The sequence below is a fragment of the Panthera onca genome, chromosome D1, assembly GCF_046562875.1.
Source record: "Panthera onca isolate mPanOnc1 chromosome D1, mPanOnc1 haplotype 2, whole genome shotgun sequence".
NCBI classification, from domain to species: Eukaryota; Metazoa; Chordata; class Mammalia; order Carnivora; family Felidae; genus Panthera; species Panthera onca.
The window spans coordinates 94,182,774-94,209,083 of NC_138348.1; the positions used below are offsets into that span (position 1 = coordinate 94,182,774).

At 40.5% G+C, this 26,310-nt stretch overlaps 2 protein-coding genes across 6 annotated transcripts in view; one reads left to right on the forward strand and one right to left on the reverse strand.

Annotated features, from left to right (window-relative positions):
• VWA5A (von Willebrand factor A domain containing 5A) overlaps positions 1–13,737 on the reverse strand; it is a 35,276-nt gene extending 21,539 nt beyond the window's left edge. Inside the window, exons 1-11 of one of the 5 annotated variants that reach the window (XM_060605078.3) lie at positions 13,696–13,737; positions 12,689–12,733; positions 10,458–10,515; positions 10,136–10,338; positions 9,610–9,832; positions 9,312–9,487; positions 8,918–9,032; positions 5,173–5,342; positions 4,832–4,920; positions 4,483–4,627; positions 3,941–4,020 (exon numbers count right to left, since the gene is read on the reverse strand). In XM_060605078.3, the coding sequence (XP_060461061.1) occupies positions 3,941–4,020; positions 4,483–4,627; positions 4,832–4,920; positions 5,173–5,342; positions 8,918–9,032; positions 9,312–9,487; positions 9,610–9,832; positions 10,136–10,338; positions 10,458–10,500 (1,244 nt within the window). In that variant the 5' untranslated portion in view covers positions 10,501–10,515; positions 12,689–12,733; positions 13,696–13,737. Of the gene's footprint in view, positions 1–3,940; positions 4,021–4,482; positions 4,628–4,831; positions 4,921–5,172; positions 5,343–8,917; positions 9,033–9,311; positions 9,488–9,609; positions 9,833–10,135; positions 10,339–10,457; positions 10,516–12,688; positions 12,805–12,892; positions 13,041–13,695 lie in introns of those variants that run through there. The other 4 variants (XM_078432893.2, XM_078432891.2, XM_060605080.3 and 1 more) reach the window with 4 other exon arrangements.
• A 4,477-nt stretch (positions 13,738–18,214) lies between these two features.
• LOC132662270 (olfactory receptor 10N1-like) lies at positions 18,215–19,218 on the forward strand. Its single transcript, XM_060607759.3, has one exon. It carries the CDS (start codon positions 18,241–18,243, stop codon positions 19,216–19,218), a length of 978 nt encoding a protein of 325 aa, XP_060463742.3. The 5' UTR covers positions 18,215–18,240.
• The last annotated feature ends 7,092 nt before the right edge of the window (positions 19,219–26,310 follow it).

Consider the following 26,310-nt stretch of genomic DNA (forward strand, 5'->3'; position numbering starts at 1 on the left):
AACCATCTTTTTGAAAACATCAAATGGCTTCAAAGACAATAGGAATGTATGGGCCATGACCTGGGAGAGGAGAGAGGCCAAGAGAGGTGGGACTGGTATCTGGTTACCTGTTACCCTTGAAGATAGTGCCAAGTACAAAATAGATGGCTCAAAAGACTGAAGAACTAAGCGGTTTCAGACTTGGACTTTCCAAAGAGAAGTTGCCCTTACAGACACCTCAGGGCTTTTTTTTAAACACAACCCTGCAGAACTACTCCCCAGAGGTAGAGATGACTCTGAAAGGAACCAGCCGTCAAATGTCTGAAGCTCATTTGGCTCTAATTGGACTAGGATGCTCTGCTTCTAGTCTCCCAACCTGTCAGAAGGAAAGAGTCAATCCTCGCAGAGGGAAGAGAACATCATCTAGAGGCTCAGAGGAGTTCTAGAACTTTTCATATAGAATATCTGACACCTAACAAAGGAATAGAAAATCCCCAAATATTGGGGAATTACACATGATACTTCTGAATAATCTAGGCTTTAAAAAATTGCAATGATACTACTCTTACATGGATGCCAATGGAAAATGACAGATCCCTTGGGGCGCCTGGTGGCTCAGTCGGTTAAGTGTTCAACTCTGGATTTCGGCTTAGGTCATGATCTCACAGATTGTGGGATCAAGGCCCGTGTCTGGATCTTTGCTGGCCGTGTGGGGCCTGCTTGGAATTCTCTCTCCCCTTCTCTCTCTCTGCCCCTCCCCTCCCTTCAAAATAAATAAATAAACATTTAAAAATCAAAAGAGTATCAAACACTTAGGGAAAAATCTAATAACAAACGCATGAAGACCTCTACACAGAGAATTATAAAACATTACAGAGAGATTTTGTATGTATTGTTGGATTAAGGAAATGAGTACATTTACTAATTTTATGGGAAACCAGGTTTGTTACCATAGAGGAAAAAAGGCACAAATATGGAATAGAAGAAAAAAGAGAAAGAATGTTATGTTATTACCTTGGAAGTAGGGGTATCAGTTAAAACAAATTCTTTTAATAGTTGCTAGTTCTGTCTGCCAAAAATGGCTACAATCAAGAACAGCCCCGTAACAGAGTTATGCCTGATACTCAAATATTGACCTCTATTTGTCATTTTCACTGAAAGAAACTAGGCTTCTTGTAGAAATAACTGGCGATAGGGATGGAAAAGTATAGATGAGTCTGTACTCTTTTATAAGAAAGAAAGGAAATATTCAAACACCAAAGAGACACATGAAAAAGACATAGGAATAAGTGAAACGCAGCTCCCACTGGCCAAAACTGGAATTTTTGAAAATCTAAATGAAAACTGAAAATAATGAACCTTAAAAAATTGAAAAACAATCCAAAATTTTGGAAGAATCCCAAAGTATATATTCGCACAACAAAAGGAAGGGAGGGAGGGAGGGGGAAGGAAAATCTTTTTTTTTTTTTTTAATGTTTATTTATTTTTGAGAGAGCACAAGAAGGGGAGGGGCAGAGAGAGGGCAACAGAGGATCCGAAGCAGCCTCTGCACTGAGAGCAGTGAGTCTGATGTGGGGCTCAAACTCATGAACCGCAAGATCATGACCTGAGCTGAAGTCAGATGCTCAACCGATTGAGCCACCCAGGCACCCCAAGAAACGCTTCTTTACAGTAAGATGCCAACTAATCTGGAAAAGTTGACAGGACTTAAAAATCACCATTTGTAACCACTGACAATAATAACGTTTGGGTAATAATCATCAATGAATGCTGGATCTACAGAGTAAACATCTGTTGAGAACAAGATGTTTAACAAAATTTCCAAGTTTTCTGTCAGATACCACCTTTTAACGAAGTGGTCAAACCTATCAGCAGACTCAATGTTACTTTTGGAATATTTCTTCCCAAAATATTTAATATTAACCTCAGCGTGAATTTAAGTAATCAAACACAAACATAAATTGAGTCTCTACAAAAATAACTAGGTAGTCCTCTTTAAAAATATCAGTGTCATGAAAAACAATGAAAGGCTGAGGATCTCTCCCGGAGTAAAGAAGATTAAGGAAACATAACAATGAAATAAAATGTTTGGTCTTAGATTTCCTCTGGGAACAAAAGCAAAGACAAACAAAGAAAAATCTGTAAAGGACAGTATTAGAAAGCTTGGCAAAATATGGCCTGTATTTAGATAGTATCATCTCAACATTAGATATCCTGAGTTTAATAGTTTCATTGTGGTTATTCATCAGGATGTCCCTGTTCTTAGAAGATAAGGTGTGTTATTATTTGCATATGAAGAATTACAGTATCTGTGGTTTGCTCTCAAATATTTCAGACAAAAAATAGGTGAGGCAAATGTGCTAAAACACGGACCTCTGGTAGAAGGGTATATGAGTGTCTATTGTTCTATTCCTCCAACTTCTCTACAGGTTTCAATTTTTAAATAAAATATTGGAAACACACATTCAGAAGAATCAAGAAAGACCTAAATAAATGGATGGACACACCATCTAAATAGATTAGACTACTCAATATAACAAACACTAACTTGTCCCAAAACTGATCTATAAAATCAATGCAATTCTCTCTCCTTTTTTTAAGTAATCTCTATGCCCAAGATGGGGCTTGAACTCATAGCCCCGAGATCAAGAGTCACATGCTCTACTGACTGAGCCAGCCAGGCACCCCTAAAGTCAATGTAATTCTAATCAGTATCTCAACAGTCTCCTTTTTTTGGTAAAAACTGACAAACGAATTCTAAAATACAAATATAAAGAGTCATGAACAGCTGAGACAATCTTGAAAAAAAAAAAAAAAACAAAGTTGAAGACTTACTCTATTGGAAATCAATATTTATCAGAGAGCTACGTAAATTTATCTGGTATAGTACTGGCACATGTCTAGATAAATAGACTAATGGGATGGAACAAAGGATCCAAGAACAATTACTACATGTGTAGATGCTTATCTGTGACAAAAATGACACTGTACATCAGTGAGAACTTTTCAATAAATGGTACAGGGTCAATATGATATCAACATGAGAAGATAATGAAAATTGGCCCCTACTTCACACAACACACACATACAAAATCCATGTGAACTACAGATCTAACTCTCTCTCAGTCTCTCTCTCTCTCTCTCTCTCTATATATATATATATACATACATACACATATAACTATCTATTATTCTCTGGAATACTACACACCAATGAAAATTAACCACGGCTCCATGCAAAATAGGTGCGAATATCAACATACTACTGAGGGCAAGAAGTAAAATACACAGAAACAAAAACATATTGTATAACCCACTTATTTTTACTTGAAAACAAGCAAAAATAATCCATGGTGTTACAGGTCAGGAAAGCTATTTCCTTTGGAGAGGTAAAAGTTGGTAGTGATCAACTCTGTGATTCACCCAGCTGTATACTTAGGATTTGTGTAGTTTTGTGTATGTTTTACTTTGATAAAAATGGTTATAGTTTAAAAAAAAAAAAAAAACTGTCTTGGGGCACCTGGGTGGCTCAGTTGGTTAAGTGTCCAACTTCGGCTCAGGTCATGATCTCACTGCTCGTGAGTTCGAGCCCTACATCGGGCTCTCTGCTAACAGCTCAGAGCCTGGAGCCTGCTTCAGATTCTGTCTCCGTCTCTCTGCCCCTTCCCCACTCCCTCTCTGTCTCTTTCTCTCTCAAATATGAATAAAACATTAAAAAAAATTTTTATACTGTCTTACTATTCAATTTTTGTTTCCATATGGTTTAGACATTATTTAGAAAATGACTTTTATCTTTTACTAGAGAGGGAAAATGATATAGAAAAAGCTTGTTACCTAGTAAAACTAAAATTCTTGAATCGCTCTCTCCTCTGAAAGGAATGTCAACCCTAGTAGCAATTGGCAGTAAACTACATGTGCCACTACCCGGGTCAGTCACCCAAAACTCACATTCTCTTCCTACCTGTGCCTCAGTCTGTGGTTCCGAACTTCTTTAATTATACTGAACGTGTCAGTAACTTCTCCATCTGTGAAGACAAAAAGCTGTAGATAGAAAGAAGACATTCGTCAAATCTCTGTGAAGATCATTTTTTAAGACGCCAGAATTTGCCCTTGGGAAAAGTCAACTGTTTCATTCCAGAGACTACAGCCCCTTCAGACGGGTGTGAGGTCCCTAACGTTCCATGGTCACTTGCACCATATTCTCAAACGGCTTGTTCGGTACCTGGGATTTTCATCACCTCCCCCTTCTCGTCTCATCTAAAACTTTTGTGGGACTCCACAAAATAACTTCCACCACCCACCGCCCACAGCACGGAGCTAAGGAAAGGAATTCTATTAAACGCTTCTTGTCTCTTGTCTTATTCTCTTCACTGCATGATAGAAGACTCTGAATTTTATGTCCTATTTTAACAAACCTACAACCAAGCTCAGGGGGATGGATTCTTGAACAGAGATTTCATTCTCTCTGTTGCCTTCTGCTGGCTCTGTTGCAGTTGTTCCTACCTGTAGGGGGTGGCCCGGGATGGAAGGTTCTCTGTAAATGACCTGGAGTGGTGTCAAGATTTCCGTGCCCCCTAGGTCCGCCCGCATAAGTTTAACTCTCCTCAGTGCCTCTTCCATGGTACCCTGAGTGTATTTCACACTATTCCTGAGAAAAACAAACATGCCCAATGATACGATAGCTGCTCAACACCACCCAGTATCAAGTCCCTGAACTGAGATACCCCCACTATAAACAACCTCACCTGAAACACCCGACGCCAAAGTCAACTGTGCAAGGAACCCCTCTAACAATCTACTTCTGTCTTTGAAGTTTCCTTTTGGACTCTCTGTAGGCTTTCTAGAAACTTACGGAAAGAATGCCTCGAAGGAAGATCCAAATGCATAGATATTGAAATAACAGTTTACAGGCAAACTCTTCAGCAGCAAAATCAGTGTTTCCTGAAGGAAGAGAGTACAAGGAGACAGTGAGACAGGCTCCTCCCAGACACACAGACCCTCCCAGTGTAATTCTTACAGGGGTGGGCCTTCCCACATTTCATGACTCCAGGCCCTTATATCCCAAGGCTATTCTCAGAGTGGTCATGTTAGATGTAGCTCAGAAGGGGAAAGTTCCAGATGGACCCCAATTTAACTCTTGCGATTCATCCTCCTTTGTGCCCGTGACCAGAAAAAGAAAGTAACTAGCTTTACCTTGGCTGCCTCTATGCGCAACTGTGATTTATCCTGTTTACTTATGGGGCACTGCATACTCCCTGAGCAGTCCATGAGGAAGACGAATTCTCCACAGATAGCTGATGGCTCAACTTCTGGGATATTTGGGTAGAAACACACCATCGCAGATGGATCTTTCATCAAACCATCTAATTTGAAAAGATAAGGACACCAGAACATGAAAAGGAACCCAAGAATACCGAAGACCCCAAGAATCGGTGTAGTCAGTTACATAGGGAGCTGAGAAAATCCAAACCTAAAATGCTATTTGCTCTTCATACTGTATATCCTGGCAGAGGGTTTGGGGTGAGTTATAAACATATAAAAGATAGAGAAGCAGAAAAGATATGGAAGAAAAAAAGAAGGTAGAGGTCACAGGTACAACCAATAATTAAAATATATAATTGGATGCTAGTTTCCTAGCAGGGAGGTAATTGAGTGAAATGCCTGAAGTTAAAATGTTCTGGAATTTGCCAGAAGAATCGAGCTAATTTATTGGCAGGGACACCTTCTCTTCAGATTAAATCAATAGGAAATTATGTGGGTCCTTGTTTAAGTCTTTAATTATACTTTTGAAATAATGAAGGCTCACGGGCAACTCCTATGTTGGCAGTTTGCAAGAGCTGAAAGTGTCATACACACCAAGGAAAGTCCTCTGCTTTGGGGATGAAACATTTAATAATACTCTCCGGAAGTGGGATGTGTGTTAGACTCTAACAGCATCATCCAAGCAACACTGTGAAGGAAACCATGGGAGTCTGACCCATGTTACCAGGCTGTCACAGCTTTGGTTTTATTTTGAGGAACAAGTGAACACTGATGCAAGAATTGAAATGTTAGTATTGAGACAGAGATGAAATGAGAATGGCTGGGTGATTAGATCCACTCCAGTTTTACAGTTCAGAGAATATAAGAGGACAAAGAATTAAATTCCCGTATCTTGCTGTTATAAAGTGATTCCAGGATTTATAGGTTTAAATACTCAGTAGCCTTGGGATTCGATACGACTACAGGATGTGGCTCGTTTTAATCTCTTACCCTTGGGATACCCCAATGACCAAACTGGCTTCCAAATGAAATGGGCGCAGCTCATCAAATATTTGCTTGAATGCTAGTTCAAGAATAACTTCTAAAAAATCCAAATCGCTGCATACAGAATGGAAGGGTAGCTTTTTTTTTTTTTTTTTTTAATGGGTAAGGTAAATTCCATTCTATTTAAAGAGGCAACTTACTGTAGTGGGATTGGCACTGGACTGGTAAATCAGACAATCTGCCATGACAATGAAACAGGTGCGTATGTTTAATGTGTTTAGAACAGTGCCAGATATACAGTATGCACTATCTAGGTATTTCTGCTATAATTCCTTTGGCTTGGCTCAAATTATTTTCACCTTTATGAGTCTCTGCTTCCTCATTTTTAAATAAGACATTTCAAGCCCTAGCTCTTCTGCTTGCTGGCCTCAGTTTCTTCATCTGAACAATCCAAGTAATAATACCTGACTCAAGATTATGTTAAGGGTTCAGTGATACACCTTTAAGGAATTGAATCGAGGCCTTAACTCAGGTTAAGCTCTTAATAACAATTTTGGAAAATCATTTACCAACTTTTTATGCTATTTTTATTAACTTATACATATAACTTTTTAAAAATCATGTTCTTAATGTGGTCAAGTATATTCTAAGTTTAAATATATATATATATATATATATATATGTATGTATATATATATATACACACATATATATATGTTGGGGGGTGCCTGGGTGGCTCAGTCGGTTGAGCGTCCAACTCGTGACTTCAGTTCAGGTCATAAACTCACAGTTCCTGGGTTCGAGCCCCACACTGGACTTAGCACTGACAGTGCAGCTGGGGGTTCTCTCTCTCCCTCTCTCTCTGCCTGTCCCCAGATCATGCGTCTCTCTTTCTCAAAATAAATACACTTTAAAATATGTGTGTACATATGTGCATATGTATGTAAAGTACTTTCATCATGTAGTAGTGTGCTTCATTTTGTAGAACTATCAGTGGGTTTAGTGAGCCAAGCTGCCGGTTGTCATTTTCTTCCTTGGATGAATGGGAACAGAAAGTCATCTTGACCAGATATATGATGTAGGAAGTGAGATATGAGCAGCCCTGCTAGAAGGGGATTCACAAGATCATAAAGGCTTCCCCTGATATCCCGCTCTGGCCCGCAGAGCCCGTCATAGAGAACAGATGAGGAATTCCGCCTAGGGGCCAAGGGAACTTCTTGGAAGGAAAGGAACTGAGATCCTAATCCATACCTTTTAAGATTCAGCACTATAAAACTTTCTCTGGTGGATTAGAATAATCCTGACTGAAGACCAGGTCACTACTGTGGGCGTATTTCATGGGCACCCAAGGGGGAGGCACCAAAGGGAAAGGACAAAAACAGTACAAAAGGACAAAACTAAAGTACAAAGACAGGGCATGGAGCTTAGTGGAAGAAGACCTGGAGCAAATCTGGTTGAGGCTGGGAGCCCCTCTACCGGCTTTAGCATGGGCAACTGGCCCAGAGAAAAAATGGTCGAACAAGTGAGGGCAAACTAAGGAGCTCTAAATCGACCTTGGCCAAACATTAACAATGGGAGAGAAGGATGGCCTCTGGAGGACCAACTACAGGAAACTGTCTTCATAGCAATGTAGTTACAGAAGAACCTAACCCAAGCTATAGCATTGTGACTATGACTGTCCCCAAACATCCTTCCATTCCACCAATGTGAAAAAAGCTTCAGAGGTGGCAGTACCTCCAGTTAGACTTTGGTCCCTGCAATCCAGGGACATGGCTGCCCAGGAAGGCCCAAGACAGCAATAGACTCCTATGGGTTATACCAGTTATAGTTGTAAGGAACAGTACACACATGGTAAGGAAAATTTAGAAAACAAGGGAAATTAAAGAAATTAAAAAACTATTAAGAGACTATATCCAGTTTTTAACATACTTAGAAATTAAGATACTAGGGTGAGATGAAAAATCTCTGGAGATGAATGATCAGGCATTATCGGATTTGGAAATCTTTGATAATTTGAAAAGTGAAAATGTCACATCATTATTTTCATTTTATTTTTTCCCCACAAATGAATATTTACTTTTTCATTGAAGTATAATTAACATGCCATGTTATATTAGTTTCAGGTACCCGACATAATGATTCAACAATTCTATACATTACTCAGTGCTCACTACAATAAGTCTATTTGCCATCTGCCACCAAACGTAATTACAATCTTATTGACTATATTTCCTGTGCTCTACTTTTCATCACTGTGACTTACTTATTTGGAAACTGAAAGTTTGTACCTCTTAGTACCGTAGATAATAGATAAGGGGATATATAAAAGAAATAAAATAGACTAGAAATAGATAAAAGGGATTCGGAGGTACACGTTTCCAGTTATTTTTATTTTATTTTATTTTTATTTGCACTTGTAGAGACTGATCATTGTCATCTATGTTTGTAAACTAGTTGTGTTTCCTCTCGTTAATTATTTGTCCATGTCCTTGATCCCGTTATCTACTGATTCACTTAAATTTGCCTCTAAGACACAACCACATGATACTCATTGTATCTAACCGTAATGTAAGCTCTTTGAATGTTTTACCTACTACTGGACAGAAGAAAAGTAAAGTGAGGGTAATTTGAGGGAAATTCCAAGACAAGAGTTACCCTTTAGGAGGTAACTACCAAGGGAGAAAGAACATACCTGGGTTGTTTTTAGGATTCCCCAACTCCACAGCTACACTGGGGGTATGCACCTCCCTGTAGTAAATCAGGAGTTCCACATCTCGATCAAATTTGTGTCCATCAGCCAAGGAAATCTGAGTTGGGAACAAGCAAAAGAGCCATGTTAGAACTATCACTGCTTGCTGCCTGGGGCTGAGGTCAGAGCTTCGGGCTACAGGCTTCTTCCTTGAGTAAGCATGATCAGCGGCAGGGGCAAGAATGTAGAGAAGGCTCTGGATAAAGAAGGAACAAAGTAGGATTCCCTCTACTTAGTAGGGAAAAGTAAGGAACATTTTGGAAAGACTGAGTGAGGAACAAGGTCAGAACCCAAAGAACAGGGGTGCTGGCAACAACATTACTCTCTTATGAATTACCTGGGCAGAAGTCTTCTTATCTCCAAGGTACTCAATAGGACTCAAGGGGCAGTTGGACTGGATCGTCTCAATGCCATGCTGGGAACTGACAGTGGCAGTCATGCTGAACGAATAGGGCAAGTCATCCAAAGGGACTATGGGAGTCTTCAAATCAAGGCAACTGTCCTCAGGCGATCCTACAAGAAGTTACCTTAGTTCCGTTTTCCCTTCTCATATTTCTTAGCACCCCTACGACACTTGAGGGGGTTTCCCAAATTATATAACCCACCACCGGTATTCAAAAGGAAAGGATACTCACCAGAGCAACGGTATCGAGGATTCAAGACAGCTGGGAGCACATAGCGCAGGGCCCCATCCGCTTCCAGGGGCAGCTCCTGCACGTACTTCAGGGTGAGTGCCACCTTTGACCCAGGTTGCAAGTTCCCCACATTGCAACAGAAGACGTCCCTGGAGCACTTGTCCTCTTCCAGGAGGAAAGCTTGGTGGCGGTGGCTGATGGCACTCTCATAGATGATGTGGGCCTACGGATAACAGGGAAAGGAAGGTGATACCAGAGGTAGCACGGCTAAATGAAGAGACGAGAGGTACGGAAAACAGAGACTGATGGAGAAGCCCTGCGATTGGTCTTGCCAAGGTCACAGCTCTACTGTGAATGCCTGATGGACTATTCCCCCCAGATGATTTTAGGAAAATAGCAGCTAGAGGGGAATAGCAGAAAGAGCATTCAACATCAGCATTTTTTGTGAAGTTGCATATGCTAGAGATCCTAAGAGTATGCATTAAGGAAATAAGAAGGGAGGAGATAATCTACTCATCCCTACTACCTTCTTCTTATCCTTTAATTCTGCTTTAATTGTCTTCCCATCCACCATGGCCTCAAAGCTGTAGACAGCTGAATCTTCATCCATGGGGAACACAAAGAAGGTCTCCAAAGGAAATTTCTCTTCATTTTCATAGTTTAAGGTAGCAGCCACACCAGCCACAAACTCACGAACGGACAAGGTCACACAGATGCTCTTCAATGGCACTAGAGATAGACCAGAGTTCAAGTGGTGAACAAACTTTACCAGAAGGCCTCCTGCATGCCAGGCATTGGGCTAGATGCCAAAGATACAATGGCAGGTTAGGGTCATGAATCATGCCTACCTGGTTCCTCTTGGCGGGTTAGTAGGCCAGAAGGGCGCACCATGGTGATGCGGGGTTACTGTGGAAAAGACACATCAGAAATACAGTGATATGTTGGGGATTATCTATTCAAAGACCAGACCTCATGTGCTCCTGTCTGGCACGAGAATACATTCAGAGGATTAATGGGAGGGAGAAAGAAGCTGTGAAGAAGGGGACACAGAGGCCAATAGTAATACTCCTTCTAAATGCCAGACCCAAGTGGTAAACTGTAAGATTCACTAAGTACCCAATAAACAGGAAGTCTCTGAAACACCCTGAAGCTGGTTCAAATACCAGTTGCACTTTTTCAAATATACCATTCCTTAGATACTGTATGTGGAATAACTAAAATTATCTTAACCCCTTTGAACCTCAGTATTCTCTTTCCACAATGAAAACCATATACTATTTGTCATATATGCATATATGGATTTATATATATGAAGTCCTTAGAATAGTGCCTGGCCTACAGGAAGCGTTTAATCGATGATAATAGACTTGTATTGCTCCTGCTGTAATTGTTACAGTTGTTAAATAGACCTTGCCTGTTACTTTGGATCATGCTAAACAGAGACCTGCACTGAAGAAGCGTCTTGATCCATAATGGTCCCCTGCAACTAAGATCACTTACCTTGTGACTTTTCTTTTGGGACGCACAATTGAAACCACTGTTTCCTCCATCCAAAGTATTCTAAGATATACATATAAATATCACATATGCAACATGACCTCCATTTTATTTTATTTTTTATTTTTTTTAAATGTTTATTTATTTTTGAAAGAGACAGAGACAGAATGCAAGTGAGTTTGGGCAGGGGAGGGGCAGAGAGAGAGAGGGAGACACAGAATCCGAAGCAGGCTCCAGGCTCCCGGCTGTCAGCACAGAGCCTGACGCAGGGCTCGAACTCACCAGCTGTGAGATCATGACCTGAGCCAAAGTCGGATGCTCAACCGACTGAACCACCCAGGTGCCCCAACATGACCTCTATTTGAAATCATGCCATCCTAACCACATATTCCAAATTTTATTATAATCTTAGACACCTATTTCATGTGATATGGTAACAAGAAGATAAATTTACATATCTAGATTATGATTTACACGATGATTCTTTTATCCAGAGAATCAGTGGGTGGGTCTGGTCCTAGTCATTGGCCCTAGTACCCCTGGAAGCTGCCCTCTGACCATTCTGAACAGAATCACTGGTCACCTTGCCTCTCCCTGCTCTGTCAAAGGGTGACATGAGCTACAATCTCCAGCACCAGTTAGGGGGCCTTTCACTGAAAACACAACTTAAGGAGCTAAAATGGAAGTGTCTGGTGTACAGAGAATGCCGAAAAAAACAGAAACTTGTGTACTTCTCCAGAGTCCCAGAAGCAGACGAGGCTCTGGGAAGCCCAACCTTCATTGAGGAACCCACAGGCCAGAAAAACATGCAGGCTCATGAGAAAGGCAACTTTCCTTCCTAGAACAACATCCTCCTCAAGGATTCTGAAGCTTCTGGAGGACTACTTCTAGGCCCTCTATGCCCATCCCAATCACCATTTAAAACCTCACCCTACTCCCATCCAGAGCAATGTCCACGTCGCTCATCCATCTAATGGCAATGGTGCATCTTGTACACCATGCCCCATGTCCACAGATCAGCACCAATAAATCAGGCTCTTCATTCTGTGTTTGGTATTTTGAAGAACTGGATAAAAACTGAGTGTGGCAGGGTGCCTGGGGGGCTCAGTCGGTTAAGTATCCAACCTCAGCTCAGGTCATGATCTCACCATTCGTGGGTTCAAGCCCCACGTCAGGCTCTGTGCTGACAGCTCAGAGCCTGGAGCCTGCTTAGGAGTCTGTCTCCCTTTCCTTCTGCCCCTGCCCCACTCATGATCTCCCTCTCTCTCTCTCTCTGTCTCTCTCTCTCAAAAATAAATAAACATTAAAAAATTTAAAACAACTGAGTGTGGCAAAATGGCTCCCATTTGATAGAAACACAGAGGGCAGTAGCAGCTGTGGGGAGAGGAAAGAATGGTCAGGAAAAGGACTTCCATGCAGATGCTTGACTGAGGTAAGATCTGGTAGGACAGGCTGGGGTTAGGGGAGGGAAAAATTTCTAAAAATATCAGTAGGAAGCTTACAACAGGAGAAAGACCCAGGACCCTCGACAACTGAAGAAATGTGTCAAGTAACCCAATCTCTGAGGCTTGGCAATACTCACCAAGGATGGCTTCCAGGTGAAGGGACAGAAGCAGAGGGTTATCTCCTACAAAGAAACAGTCTTATTTCCCAATTCTAACCCCAGAACAAATCCTTCATTGAGGGGAATTTGCTTTTCTGCACCTTCTCCCCCACCTTCTCCGTACAAACTATGGTGGTTCAGAACTAGTTCTCTGCCCCCCAGGATGCCATTTCAGAAATGCACCTGGCAACGGTAGGCAAAGACTGACCACAGCAGCTGACCAAGGTCAAAGCGTTGAATCTGAGGCGGCTGGGAGAATAGAGGGGGGGCCCAGTGAGCCGGAGGGCTGCGTGTTAAGGTGGACCCTCAGGAATCCAAGAGTCCAGGCACCTAGCGGTTCAGCCACCCACCTAAGAGAGGGAGGAGCCAGCGTGCTCGTGGCGCAGCGGCCCACACCCCTGCAGCCTGTTGCAGGGAACAAGAGGGGAGTGGAGCTCAGATAGAAACAGAAAGTGATTTAATCTTTAAAATTTCAGTCCTAGATTTGCAGCCTCCAAGTATTAACAGAAGGGACCAGAGTCGCTTCCTTAAATTTCTATAGGGAAGGGTTTAGAGGCTGCAGTCCTACTAGGGTCGGGGGTGGGGGGAGGTTTGAAACTCCATTTCCACAGCAGAAAATTCGATAAAATTGAGAAAACATCAATCTTCTACAAGAAAGAAAGAGAGAGAGAGAGAGAGAGAGAGAGAGATAAGTTAAAGAGAAAGTAAAAAGAAGAGGGACCTTGAGAAAATCAGCAGATGCCTAAATCCCCTTTCCAGCCCTCACCCCCACCCCCACCCCCCACAAGATTCCCCTAAACTGCCAAACCTGCAGAAAACCCCCGGGGAGCGAACACCAGGATTAAATTCCCCCACCCCTTGGGTTTGCAGTTAAAACAAGCCCCAGCGGGTTTGGAGATGGGGAAAGGGAGCTGGAAAGGGCGCGTCTTGGCCGTCACGGTTAAGGGGTGTGATCCAGCCCCAGCGCGGGCTGCGGGATCCCCTACCTTCTCCCGCAGTCTGGGCGCTCTGAGTCACAGCCGGGGGAAAACAGCTGCAGTCAAAATTTCCAGGAAGGCCCGCCCCTTCTAGGGACCGGTTACAAAGTGGCGACTACTTGATTAAGGGATCAATGGAAAATTCTTCAACCCTCGAACGTTTGCTGTTTTTCCAACGCCTAGTCTCTGCTAAGGACCAATCAGAAGACAGGCAAAGGGAAGAGACTGTTTTACCAGTGAAGTGCTTTCACAGTAACATCAACAATCACATCAAATCACATCATATTCCTGTAACAGATTGAATTACCCAGGACTTACTGTGCACTAGGCCCTACTAATAATGCTGTATGGTAGGCCCTGAACTTTATGGGCATTATCATTGACTTCTAATCTCTAGTTTGAGTTATTTGTCCCAAGATTGCATCCTTCCTAACAGCACAGGGGGGAGGGCCCGGAGACAGGACAATGCTCACAGGGACCAAGTCTTCCAGTCATGCATCACTTATGGATTTTTCATCAGGATCATAAAATTAAGGTGTTTGGTTTTTGTTTTTTGGGTTATTGTGGGTTTTGTTTTGTTTTTTTGTTTGTTTGGGTTTTTTTTTTTTTTTTGGTGCTGGGGCTAACAACATAAGTAAGTTATAATATCTATGCTCATTTTGCTGGCTAAGGGACACTAGAAGCGATGAAGTTTCCTATGTCTTCTTTATTTCAAAATGATCTGTTAAATCTGAGGCTTAAAAAAAGAATTGTATTGCTATTGAGAATATGTAGAAGGTAAAGAAACATAATACATATGAAAACTCAGGTTCATTTTGGTCTCTGCAATGTATTCATATTTACTTTCTCTGAGTTTGTTGTCTTATCTGTAAAATGGAAATAATGGCACACTTCCCTCCCTGGGTTGTTTTTAAAGATTCGGTGGATCTTGACGTGATGTGATGTGTGTATATACACATGTAGGGTAAAGCACAATATAAGCACAAATTCTATTTTATCAGTTTTAGGCTCTAGGACTATGTTCTTTACATGTATCAAACTAATTGTGAGAGGGAATGATCCTTTTCTCTTGGTAGAAATCACATCTGGTATTGTTTCTCCTGACTATAACTTCTGTTGGCCGAAGTGTCTGGTCAACAAAAGGAAGAGGCTGGAAGAATGGGCAGAGTTCATCTTCTGACCCGGTTGGACTAGAGAGGTTAAAAAAAAAAAAAACAGTTTGCTACAGACGGTATATGGCAGCTGGGTTGAAGGAACTGAATCAGGAAACATATAGATGATGCTGGTTATTGGAAGGACACTTAAATGAAAAGCCTCTGAATCTGGCACAACGTACATAATTAAGTAGACCTTAATAGCTGTTAAAAATATGAATGTATTTTATTGATCTGTTTATTCATACTTCGTGTAAGCCCGATGAATAATTCACTGTTTGCATATAGGCAGTTTAATAAATCCAATGATCAAGTTTTGAAAGAGAACATGCAATTCATTCTTTTTAAAAAAAATTTTTTTAATGTTTATTTATTTTTGAGAGAGAGAGACAGAGCGTGAGTGAGGGAGGTACAGAGAGAGGGAGGGACATAGAATCCAAAGCAGTCTCCAGGCTCTGAGCTGTCAGCACAGAACCGTGAGATCATGACCCAAGCCGAAGTCGGATGCTTAACTGACTGAGCCACCCAGGCGCCCCTTGTAATTCACTCTTTTAGTCAACATATAATTACTGGGCTTCTACTGTATGCAAGGCATTGTTCTAGACATTGGCATTGTGGCAATAACAAGACACAAAGACCCTTCCCTATCTGGAGCTTACATTGCAGGGGGAGGAAATAGTCAATAAACAAATAAGCAAGTAAATAAAGAAGAAAATATCTGGTAGTGTGAGTGCTTAAGGAAAACACGTTTGTAGTGTAATAGAGAATGAATACAAGCCACCTTAGATTAGGTGTCTCCACCCAAAATTCTGTCCTTGTGACTTTAGGTTGCTTAGGAATCTCTAATATCAATTCTCAAGTTTAGCCCAAGTTTAACCAAGCCTATGGTCTTTCAGAATAAAGACATTTCCTAGCCTCCCTTAAAGCTAGGTATGACATTATGACCGAGTTCTGGCCGATGGGAAACAAAAAATGATGTGTGCAACATCACACCATTCCCTTTCAAAGCAAAGAGTATGGGGCGCCTGGGTGGCTCAGCTGGTCAAGTGTCTGACTTTGGCTCAGGTTGGTGGGTTTCAGCCCCATCTCAGGCTCTGTGCTGACAACTCAGAGCCTGGAGCCTGATTTGGATTCTGTGTCCCACCCTCTCTCTGCCCCTACCCCACTCATTCTCTGTCTCTTCCTCTCAAAAATAAGCAATAAACATTAAAAAAATTCAAAGAAAAGAGTATGGCCACCTCCTCACTTTCCCCTCTTCCTATTCACTGATAGAAATGCACAACCAATCATGACTTATTCCTTTTCCTTCTCTTCAGGAAGGTCCATTCTTCCTTAGCTCTCCCTTCCACCTGTCATGTACATGCTTTCCCCCCCAACAAGAGACAATAATGAGTCACCAGCAATTATGAAGATATTCAAGGCTCATCTTATCTCTTCTAGTTCAGGAATTAGATACCCTACATTTTGATGTGCACCTAAATTCCTTTCATTAGGCATGGACTCTCAAGCTAACAGGAGGCTCACTTATAGCTATTGCTTTCCAGGATTAATAAAAAAAGGCCTAAAGTAGTCTAAAAACAAAAGGAATCATTTCAGAGCATTCCAAAATCCTATTCAAATAAACACACTTCCTGGATGCTACTATTTTCTAAGTTCTAGAGATATAGTGCTGAACAAGAATAGACACAATCTCTTCATGGAACTTATACTCGAAGTATGTCTGTAAAATAATTTCCAACTTTTCACTCAGTTACTTATCTAACAAATATTTAAATGCCAACTCTTTACTAGCACTGTGATAAGTATTGTGGATTTAATGACAAATTATGATGCTTACTCTCAGGGGATTTACAGCCTAATAGAACCTAAATTCAGTTCCTTTGGAATTTCCTTTGTATATATGAATAGTATTAACCTATCTTACCACTTCCAATTTTTTTAGAAGATAAAATTATCAATTAGTAACTATTAATTATAGAAGAGGATTGAAGAAATCAATCAGGAATTATAATTGGAAGTCAGGAAATTATAATTAAACAATTTTCATATGCTTCGGAACTCCATTGAATCATGAAAGTCAAAACTGAAAGTGAGAATATCATGCATGCCTTTATGGACAATTCACAGGCACCTTTGAATCCTAGCCTTGTAACAGACAGCTGACAACAGCACACCCTGGTGGCAATTCCTATTCTCAACATATTCTGTTTTGTGACTTTTTCCTTTAAAATAAAACAAATAGTTAAACACATAGAAGCAGAGTGCAGAATGGTGGTTGCCAGGGGTAAGGATGAGAGAGAAAATGGGGACAGAACCAAGGGTATAGAGTTTCAGTAAGGCAAAATGAATAAACTCTAGATATCTGCTGTACAACATCGTGCTTACAGTTAATAATACTGTATTGTACACTTAAAAATCTGTTAAGAAAGTAGATCCCATTGTAAGTTTTCTTACCAGAAAAAAATAAAAATTAAAAATTTTAAAAAGCAGAAAACACAAAACAGTTGCGGAATTGAAATCCTTTTATTGCACTAAGGAGTCAAAAATTCTGGTTGTTAACAAAGATTAAATATCCGTATCTACATCTTTATGGGTGATATAACTTTACTAAAACCTACCTTCTACATAATACAACTTAGCTACTAATCTTTAGACAATTTAAAACCCCAGGATCACATCCAGATTTATCACTGATAGTTTCTTTTCAGTCAAATGAACATTGCTAAATAAGAAAATTCTCAAACTACGGAATGTATTCAATTAGAATAATACTAATACAATTCAAATTCTAATGCACATTGTACTGAATTGCAATCGATTATTGTCGTCAAAGGTGTGGGTGCCCACATCAACCTTTGATGAATATTTAGGGTATTTGACCGTGTCTTTGATTAACTGTAGACGTGTTCTGAAAAGAAATCAGGAGGAAGTGGCTTCCAGGTTAGTCTATTTTAGGGCATGCATTATTGTATAATTGACTGTGGATGTTAGTTAAATTATGTTCATCTGTTCAATATTGAGCTCTTTGTTCTCTTAGCCCATCCAGTATTTCACCATAGTAATGTTTCGTATCGCATTGTATCCATGTTCATTAAGGAAGAAGACATCCCGTGACATAAAAGCATACATTCTATTTGCTTCACTGTCCTCTAAATGTCTTTGGCAGAAGCCTAATTCTTAATTTCAGCATCATATTTATGTTTAAACAAAGCTTGGGGCACCTGGCTGGCTTAGTCAGTAAAGCATGTGAGTCTTGATCTCGGGGTTGTAAGTTTGAGCCCCATATTAGGTGTAGAGATTACCTAAAAATGAAATCCTTTAAAAAAATTTTTAAATAAACAAAGATTGATGGTGATGAATGTCCTGGTATCGTGTCTGCCTCGAGTCATTCTCCACATTCATGCTTTCACCGTCTTATCTCTATCCAGACCTCTGCTCCGGGAACATGAGGAATCACACAGAGTTCCATGAGTTTATTCTACTGGGAATACCTCAGACAGAGGGACTGGAGACTGTGCTATTTGTCATCTTCTCATTTGCTTACCTCTTCACCCTGCTTGGCAATTTACTCATCCTTACAGCAATTGTTTCTTCCTCTACCCTTCACACCCCCATGTATTTCTTTCTGGGACGCCTATCTATTTTCGACACGTTGTTCCCACCTGTAACCTGTCCCAAGATGCTATATTATCTCTCTGGCCAGAGCCAAGCCCTTTCTTATAAGGGCTGTGCTGCACAGCTCTTCTTCTACCATTTCCTGGGGTCTAGCGAAGGTTGTCTCTATTCTGTGATGGCCTATGACCGCTTTGTGGCCATCTGTCACCCACTGAGGTATATGCTCATTATGAGACCTGGGGTCTGTGTCAGCTTAGTCATGGCAGCCTGGCTGGCGGGTTGTCTCCACGCCACCATCCTGACCTCCTTCACCTTTCGGTTAACCTACTGTGGCTCCAACCGGGTGGAGTACTTCTTCTGTGACATTCCTGCTGTCTTACCCCTGGCTTGTACTGACAGCTCCCTGGCCCAGAAAGTGGGCTCCACTAATGTTGGGTTTCTGGCTTTAATGCTTTGGTTCAGTGTCTGTATCTCCTACACACGCATTGGGATTGCCATTCTGAGAATCCGATCAGCAGAGGGCGGGCAGAAAGCTTTCTCTACCTGCAGTGCCCACCTCACTGCAATCCTCTGTGCCTATGGACCTGTAATCATCATCTACCTGCAGCCCTCACCCAACCTCTTGCTTGGTGCTGTGGTGCAAATATTAAATAATATTGTCTCACCCATGCTGAACTCGTTAATCGATTCCTTAAGAAACAGGGAAGTGAAAAGATCCCTGAGAAGAGTGTTCTACAATGCAGTATTTATTTCTCTGGCATAAACTATGGGTTTCTTAAATGGATTTTGGAAATTTTTGTCTCAACATCATCTACTTATTTCCTCCTCTTAAATAAATAAGAAGATAATAGAAAATGCTTCCTCGAAAGTGTTATATTTTGTTTCCCTAATAAGATTTTCTATGCATGTCTCTGTAACACTTGGGGCCCCCAAAATTATCCCCCTAATATTATCCTCAGTGCCTTATTCCTGGGTAAGGAATCCATGGGGCATAGCAAGCAGCTGGAGACAGACTTCTTATCTTCATAATGCAACCAAGTTTGTCTTGTTGAGGATAGCGAGGATCAGTGGTGGTCCAAGAAGCAACCTCAATAGTCCATCTCCAGGCTAAATCACCCTTCACTTAATTTCTCTTGCTGCATTTGCAACGTTCCTCTTTTCTGCCTATAAACATTTCAGTTCCTTCATGTTGCTAAGAATAGTATTGACACATATAGAGCATGATCTGCTCTGCAGGCACCGTGATGAGCATTTCACAGTATTATCTAATCTTTGCATCACCCCATACAGTAAACTTCCCATTTTATAGAAAGAAAAACAAAAAGGTTTTGAGGATTAGAGACCTCAAGTAGTGGACTCAAGTTTGCACAATAAGCAGTAAAGCAGACCTCGAACTCAGATCCAGGTAACTCAAAGCCCCTACTCTTAATCCCTCTTTTACATGACTCCCTAAAAGTCCTGCTTGGCAATTTGCTCATCCTTATTACCTCTCTCCAGTGTTCATGATGCACAGAACATGTTCGATAAATAACTGGGAAAATATTCCCTGGCATAGGTCATGTTCGCATGTTGACTTTACTATTATCTCTCTTTATTCTGTCACTATCCATTCTCCCGTATGCAGATGGTGGCGCTGAGAAATAGCAATCGTTGTCTTGCCCTTTGTAACACATCTAGTTACGTGGTAAAGCCAGGCCTAGACCCTAGCCGGGCTTGGGTCTATTAACTCCTATTAACTATTAACTCCTAGTAACTCCTATTGTTCTGGTTTTCCTTCTACCCCATCCTGCCAATGTTACTCCTTAGTATGAAAAGGTGGGGAAAGCCTTCTTCCTGTCCTGTGTTGTTTGAGGAGAAGAAGGCCTAATTATGAGGTTCAATCACCAAGATCATCTGGTTCTCCCACCAAGTTCCATTTTCCAGCTTGGTCTCCAATAATACTGGAGTTGATCATTATTTTTCAATTTTTTTTCCAGAATCTAAGGAGAAAGAAGGGTGTTATTTGCTGGAGATCTCACAGACACAACAGCCCTTAGTTTTCATGACATTTTGGTGATTTGAAGTTTTTATATTCCATTCTTATTCACAAAGCTTCCCATCCTACTTGAAAGCATTAAAACAAAGCAAAAAAAAAAAAAAAAAGTGAAAATCCTAAATAAAAAAATATATTACTGCCCTTACAAAAGGCATAAAACAAAAAGGACAAAATGAAGCCCATTTAAGTGTAGATAAATGACTTAAGGTGCGGTATAAGGATTCCGATGGAGAGTGGATAAACACAACGTGATATATACATACATGGAATATTGTTCAGACTGAACAAGCAAGGAAATTCTGACATGTGCTACAGCCTGGATAAACTTTGAGAACATTATTTTAAGTGAAATATGCCGGTCACAGAAAGGCAAATACCATGTGATTCCAGTTATACGAGGTATTTAGAGTAGTCAAATCAATAGAAAAAGAAAAGAGAATGGTGGTTTCCAAAGGCTGGGAGAGGGGAAAATGGGTAGTTGTTTAATGGATATAGAGTCTCAGGTTGACAACAAGTTTTGCAAAAAGTTCTGGAGATTGATGGCGCACCAGTACAAAAATACTTAACACTACTGAACTGCACTTAAAAACGGTAAAGATGGGGCGCCTGGGAATCTCAGTCAGTAAAGCGTCGGACTTCAGCTCAGGTCATGATCCCACAGTTCACGAGTTCAAGCCCCATGTTGGGCTCTGTGCCGACAGCTCACAGCCTGGAGCCTCCTTTGGATTCTGTATCTCCCTCTCTCTCTGCCCCTGCCCTACTCGTACTCTCTCTCTCTCTCTCAAAAATAAATAAAACATTTTTTAAAATTTTAAAAAGGGTAAAGATAGCAAATTTTATGCAGTGTGTAGTTTACCACAATTGAAAAATACATCTGCTTATCCTTTTTTCACATTTCCTGTGGTTTTTGAGTTTGCTAGTTCTCTCCCTTGTCTTGTAACTACATACACTTCTGAACCCTCTCAAATCACAGTTTGTTTAACATCTCAGTTTGGTGTGGGCAGAGAAGACATGTAGCCTAAGTTGTCCTTCAGGGGATGTGCCTGTAGTCACTATTCCCTGAGTCCTTAACCCTTACCTAGCACTATGCAATTGCTTTATACACATTCTCTACCTTATCTATGTTAAGAATGTGGAGACCATTTTACAGAAGATGAAACAAGGTTTAGGGATGTCAAGTTAAGTTTCCCTAAGTCACACAGTTTGCTTGTGGATAAAACTAGGATTCTAGCTCACATCCTCACACAGCTGTACACAATCTAGCAATTTTGCAGAAACTGGGAAAATAAATGTTTGACCTTGTACACACACACACACACACACACACATCCCCCCAAAAATCTTACTCTTGCTTTTTTCCTTTTAATATTTCTGATGTATGAGAGCTACCCCACATCATTTCTTATTCCTGTCTTCAAGCCCCCCGAAAATCCCTTCTCTTAGCCACCTGTGACTCTTCCTTTTATTTTCCATAAGTCACGCTGTGCCTTTTCTGTCATGAATCTTTCCTTCCTAGCTTCTCTAGCCCTCCCCTTACCCAATACACTGGTTTTATAAAACAAAGGCTCAAGAAATATGACAAAGGCTTCCATATAGCAGATGGAAGCAACAAACAGATTGTGAATACTTACACCTTATTTTTTTATCTTCATATAAATTATCTGTGTGTAAATGGATGACTGAGTGTTCACCCAAGTATTAAAAATGGGTAATCCAATTTTGAGTTATTTCCACTTTCTTCTTTATGCTTCTGCATCACTCTCATGATTTTGCAATGAGATTGTGACATTTATTTTTTAAAAGAGCTATTTTCAAGAGAAAACAGATAAAAAAAAAAAAAAAAAGACCTCATTATGGGGTCAAGGGAGGTTAATTATCCAAGCCAGAAATTTTAAGGGGAAAAAAAAGAACAATTACTTTTGAGGAAAAACTAGACATTCATTTCTAAAACCAATGGTGTAATGTGTATTATGTTGTTTATAAATTGTGCCCCAACTAATTTGTAATAAAATGTTCTAATCCCATAGAGTGTGGTTCTATTTTTCTCATCCTCATTAGTTACTATCCTCTGTTGATTCTAATCTTCTGAGTGTTCCCAGAAGATACCTATGGTGGGGGGTGGGGAGGAGGGGGGCTTTACCTGATGATGATCAGAATCAAAGTCTGGTTCTCAGGGTACATTCAGGTACAGGCAAAAAATGAAGTTCTGCTCTAACGTCATCAGATTAGGCTAAAGCAGGGCATTAATCCACATACGTTCTCAGTAGCATCTCTCTGACTTTGTGACTGGCTTTTCTCCTTTTTTCCTGACCAAGTGTCTCAAATTCTGTAGTGCAAGGATCTTCCTTATTTATCTTCCTCAGTGTATTCTAGCTCCCTGTGACAGCTAGATCTCTTCTTATTCCCTCTCTCCCATAATATACTCAAATGTAATGCTGCTGAAGACCCTCTTTGGGTTTTTGTTTTTAATGTTTTATTTATTTTTTGAGATAGAGAGAATGTGAGGTGGGGGAGGCAGAGAAAGAGGAGGGCAGAGGATCTGAAGCAGGCTCCATGCTGCCAGGCTGACAGCAGCAAGCCCCACTCGGGGCTCGAACTCATGAACCGTGAGATCACTACCTCAGCTGAAGTCTGACTCTCAACTGACTGAACCACCCAGGTACCCCCATCTTAGCATTTCTTAAAGCTCCTCATAGAGAGACCATTACCTTTACAGTGACCGGCTGGGCCCTGAGTAATTGCTGTTTGGCTTCTCAAGCTTTACCTCACAATTATTTTCCTCTTTCCTTGAGTTCTTCGAATGGGCTGTGTCCCCCTTCCAAAGCTTTTGCACATGCTCTATCCCGGCCTCCACCATGCTGTGCCTTCCCCTTCCTGCACTCTTAGTTTCTCTTCAGGCGGAAGATCAGATAACATTTTCCCAGGGACATCCATCTGGACCTTCAGGGAACAGCACCTAGCTACAAATCATGATGTGCACACCCATTTACTGACAGGAAGGAGGGACGTGGGTGAACACAAACCCTCTCCTTTAGAACTTTTCAACCCATTGAACTTTTCCTCCTAGAATTTGCCACCTTAAATATTTATAACTTATATGTATGATTGTTTGATTAATGCCTTTCTTCTTTTACTAGACTGTAAGCTCTTTGAGGGCAGAGACCAAGGCCAATTCCTGTTCACCCGAACATAGCGATTTTAGCACATCATGGCAGCTGCTTCTTAATTTTTCAGGAGTCAGTAAATGACTTCATTGAAACTTCTAATTTTTTTACATGACTTTCTTTCCTCTGTCAACCCTTTCTTGTCTCAGCTTCTTGTTTAGTTTAGATTTTTTTTACTATTATTTTTGCTTGCTTTTTTTTTTCATTGTAGAGAAAGAGCACACAAGCAGTGGAGAGGGGCAAAGGGAGAGAGAGAGAGAGTCTTTCTTATTTTAATGTTTGTTTGTTTGTTTGTTTGTTTGTTTTGAGAGAGAGAGAGCATACAAGTGGAGGAGAGGCAGAGAGAGAGAGAGAAAGAGAATCCCAAGTAGACTCCACACTGCCAGGACAGAGGCGGACACCGGGCTTGAGAACCATGAGATCAAGACCTGAGCCAAAATCAAGAGTTGGATGCTTACTGGACTGAGCCACCAAGGTGCCCCAATGAGATGAAGAAGTTCTAGAAATGTATTGTACAGCATAATGACTATAATTAACAATCCTGTATTGAATACTTGAAATTTGCTAAGAAGTAGGTTTTAAATGTTCTTGCCAAAGAAAGAAAGAAAGAAAGAAAGAAAGAAAGAAAGAAAAGAGAGAGAGAAAAGAGGAAAGGAAGAAAGAGAGAGGTGATGGATATGTTGATTAGCTTTGTGGTGATCATTTTACAATGTATATGTACATCAAAACATCCAATCATACAACTTAAATATATACAATTTTTATTTGTCGATTGCAGCTCAGTGAAGATTTTTTTTAAAAAAAGGAATGACTCACCCTTGTGTTCATAGCAGCTTTATTTACAATAACCAAGATATGGAAGCAATCCAAGTGTCCATTAATAAACAATTGGTAAAGAAGATGTGAGATACACACACACACACACACACACACACACACACACACACACACAAATGGAATATTACTCAGCCATAAAAAAGAGTGAAATCTTGCTATTTGCAATGACATGGATGGAGCTAGAGAATATAATGCTAAGTGAAATAAGCCAGTCAGAGAAATACAAGTACCATATGATCTCACTCATATGTGGAATTTAAGAAAAAAATAAATAAGAAAAGGGAAAAAATAAAAGAGAGAGACAAATCAAGGAACAGACTCTTAACTATAGAGAACACACTGATGTTTACCAGAGGGGAGGTGGGTGGGGAGATGGGTTAAATTGGTAATGGGGATTAAAGAGGACACTTGCGATGAACACAGGGTGATGTATAGAAGTGCTGAATTACTATACTGTACATCTGAAACTAACTGGAATTCAAATAAAAGTTTAAAAAACAAAAAACAAAACAAACAAAGACTGAATGAAAGCTGCCTTTACAGGTTCAGTCTCAATGCCAAAAATTAATGTTTCCGTTATTTATTGCTACCCAAAATACAACCACTAAACTTAGTGGCTTAAATGACAATTTATTATTATAAAAACCAAACCATTTGCTTAACAATGCAGATAAAAATAACTTGCAATTGTACCTTTGTTGCTTATGATAATTCTGGAACATCTTTGCAGTTTCTGGAGGAAAGTGTAAACAAAAATAAGAAAACTTTCAGAGTTATTTTATTAAAGTCTACCCTACTGAGATCTCATCACTGTCCTGTAATAAGTATCATAGCTGAAAACGGCTGACTTTTTGGGAATGTAGACCATTTGTATTTTCACTGTGACCATGATATTAATGTAGCACATGTCACCTTAATTCTCAATCAGGTTGGATATCAAAGATGGTCCGTGACACGTATCTTCCCTGAATAAATTGTTACCAGACCAAGGTAAATGTAACGGTATTTCACTTTCTACTCAAAAGTGTATTTACCATCTTTTTTATTTGTACAGACTATTTTGTCTTCAAAACATTAAAGACAAGAACAAATAAAATGGTAGAATTATGAACTTTTACATCTTTTTATCATGTGCAACAAAAACATTAAGTTTACTTTTTATATCAAAATTCCAGAGGTGTAGTAGATGTACCTAAACACTCCTAAAACACTGAAATCTCTATGGCCAAAAGTCCTAGAGAATAGGCCAAATCCCAGTTCCTTTCAAAATTTGTGTATTTATTTTGAGAGACAGAGAGAGAGAGCAGAGGAGAGGCAGAGAGAGAGAGAGAGAGAGAGAGAGAGAGAGAATTCCAAGCAGGCTCTGCACTGTCAGCGCAGACAGAGCCTGACGTGGGGCTTAATCTCATGAACCATGAAGGGCTAGTATCCAAAATCTATAAAGAGCTCACCAAACTCCACACCCAAAAAACAAATAATCCAGTGAAGGAATGGGCAGAAAACATGAACAGACACTTCTCTAAAGAAGATATCCGGATGGCCAACAGGCACATGAAAAGATGCTCAATGTCGCTCCTCATTAGGGAAATACAAATCAAAACCACACTCAGATATCACCTCACGCCAGTCAGAGTGGCCAAAATGAACAAATCAGGAGACTACAGATGCTGGAGAGGATGTGGAGAAACGGGAACCCTCTTGCACTGTTGGTGGGAATGCAAATTGGTGCAGCCGCTCTGGAAAGCAGTGTGGAGGTTCCTCAGAAAATTAAAAATAGACCTACCCTATGACCCAGCAATAGCACTGCTAGGAATTTACC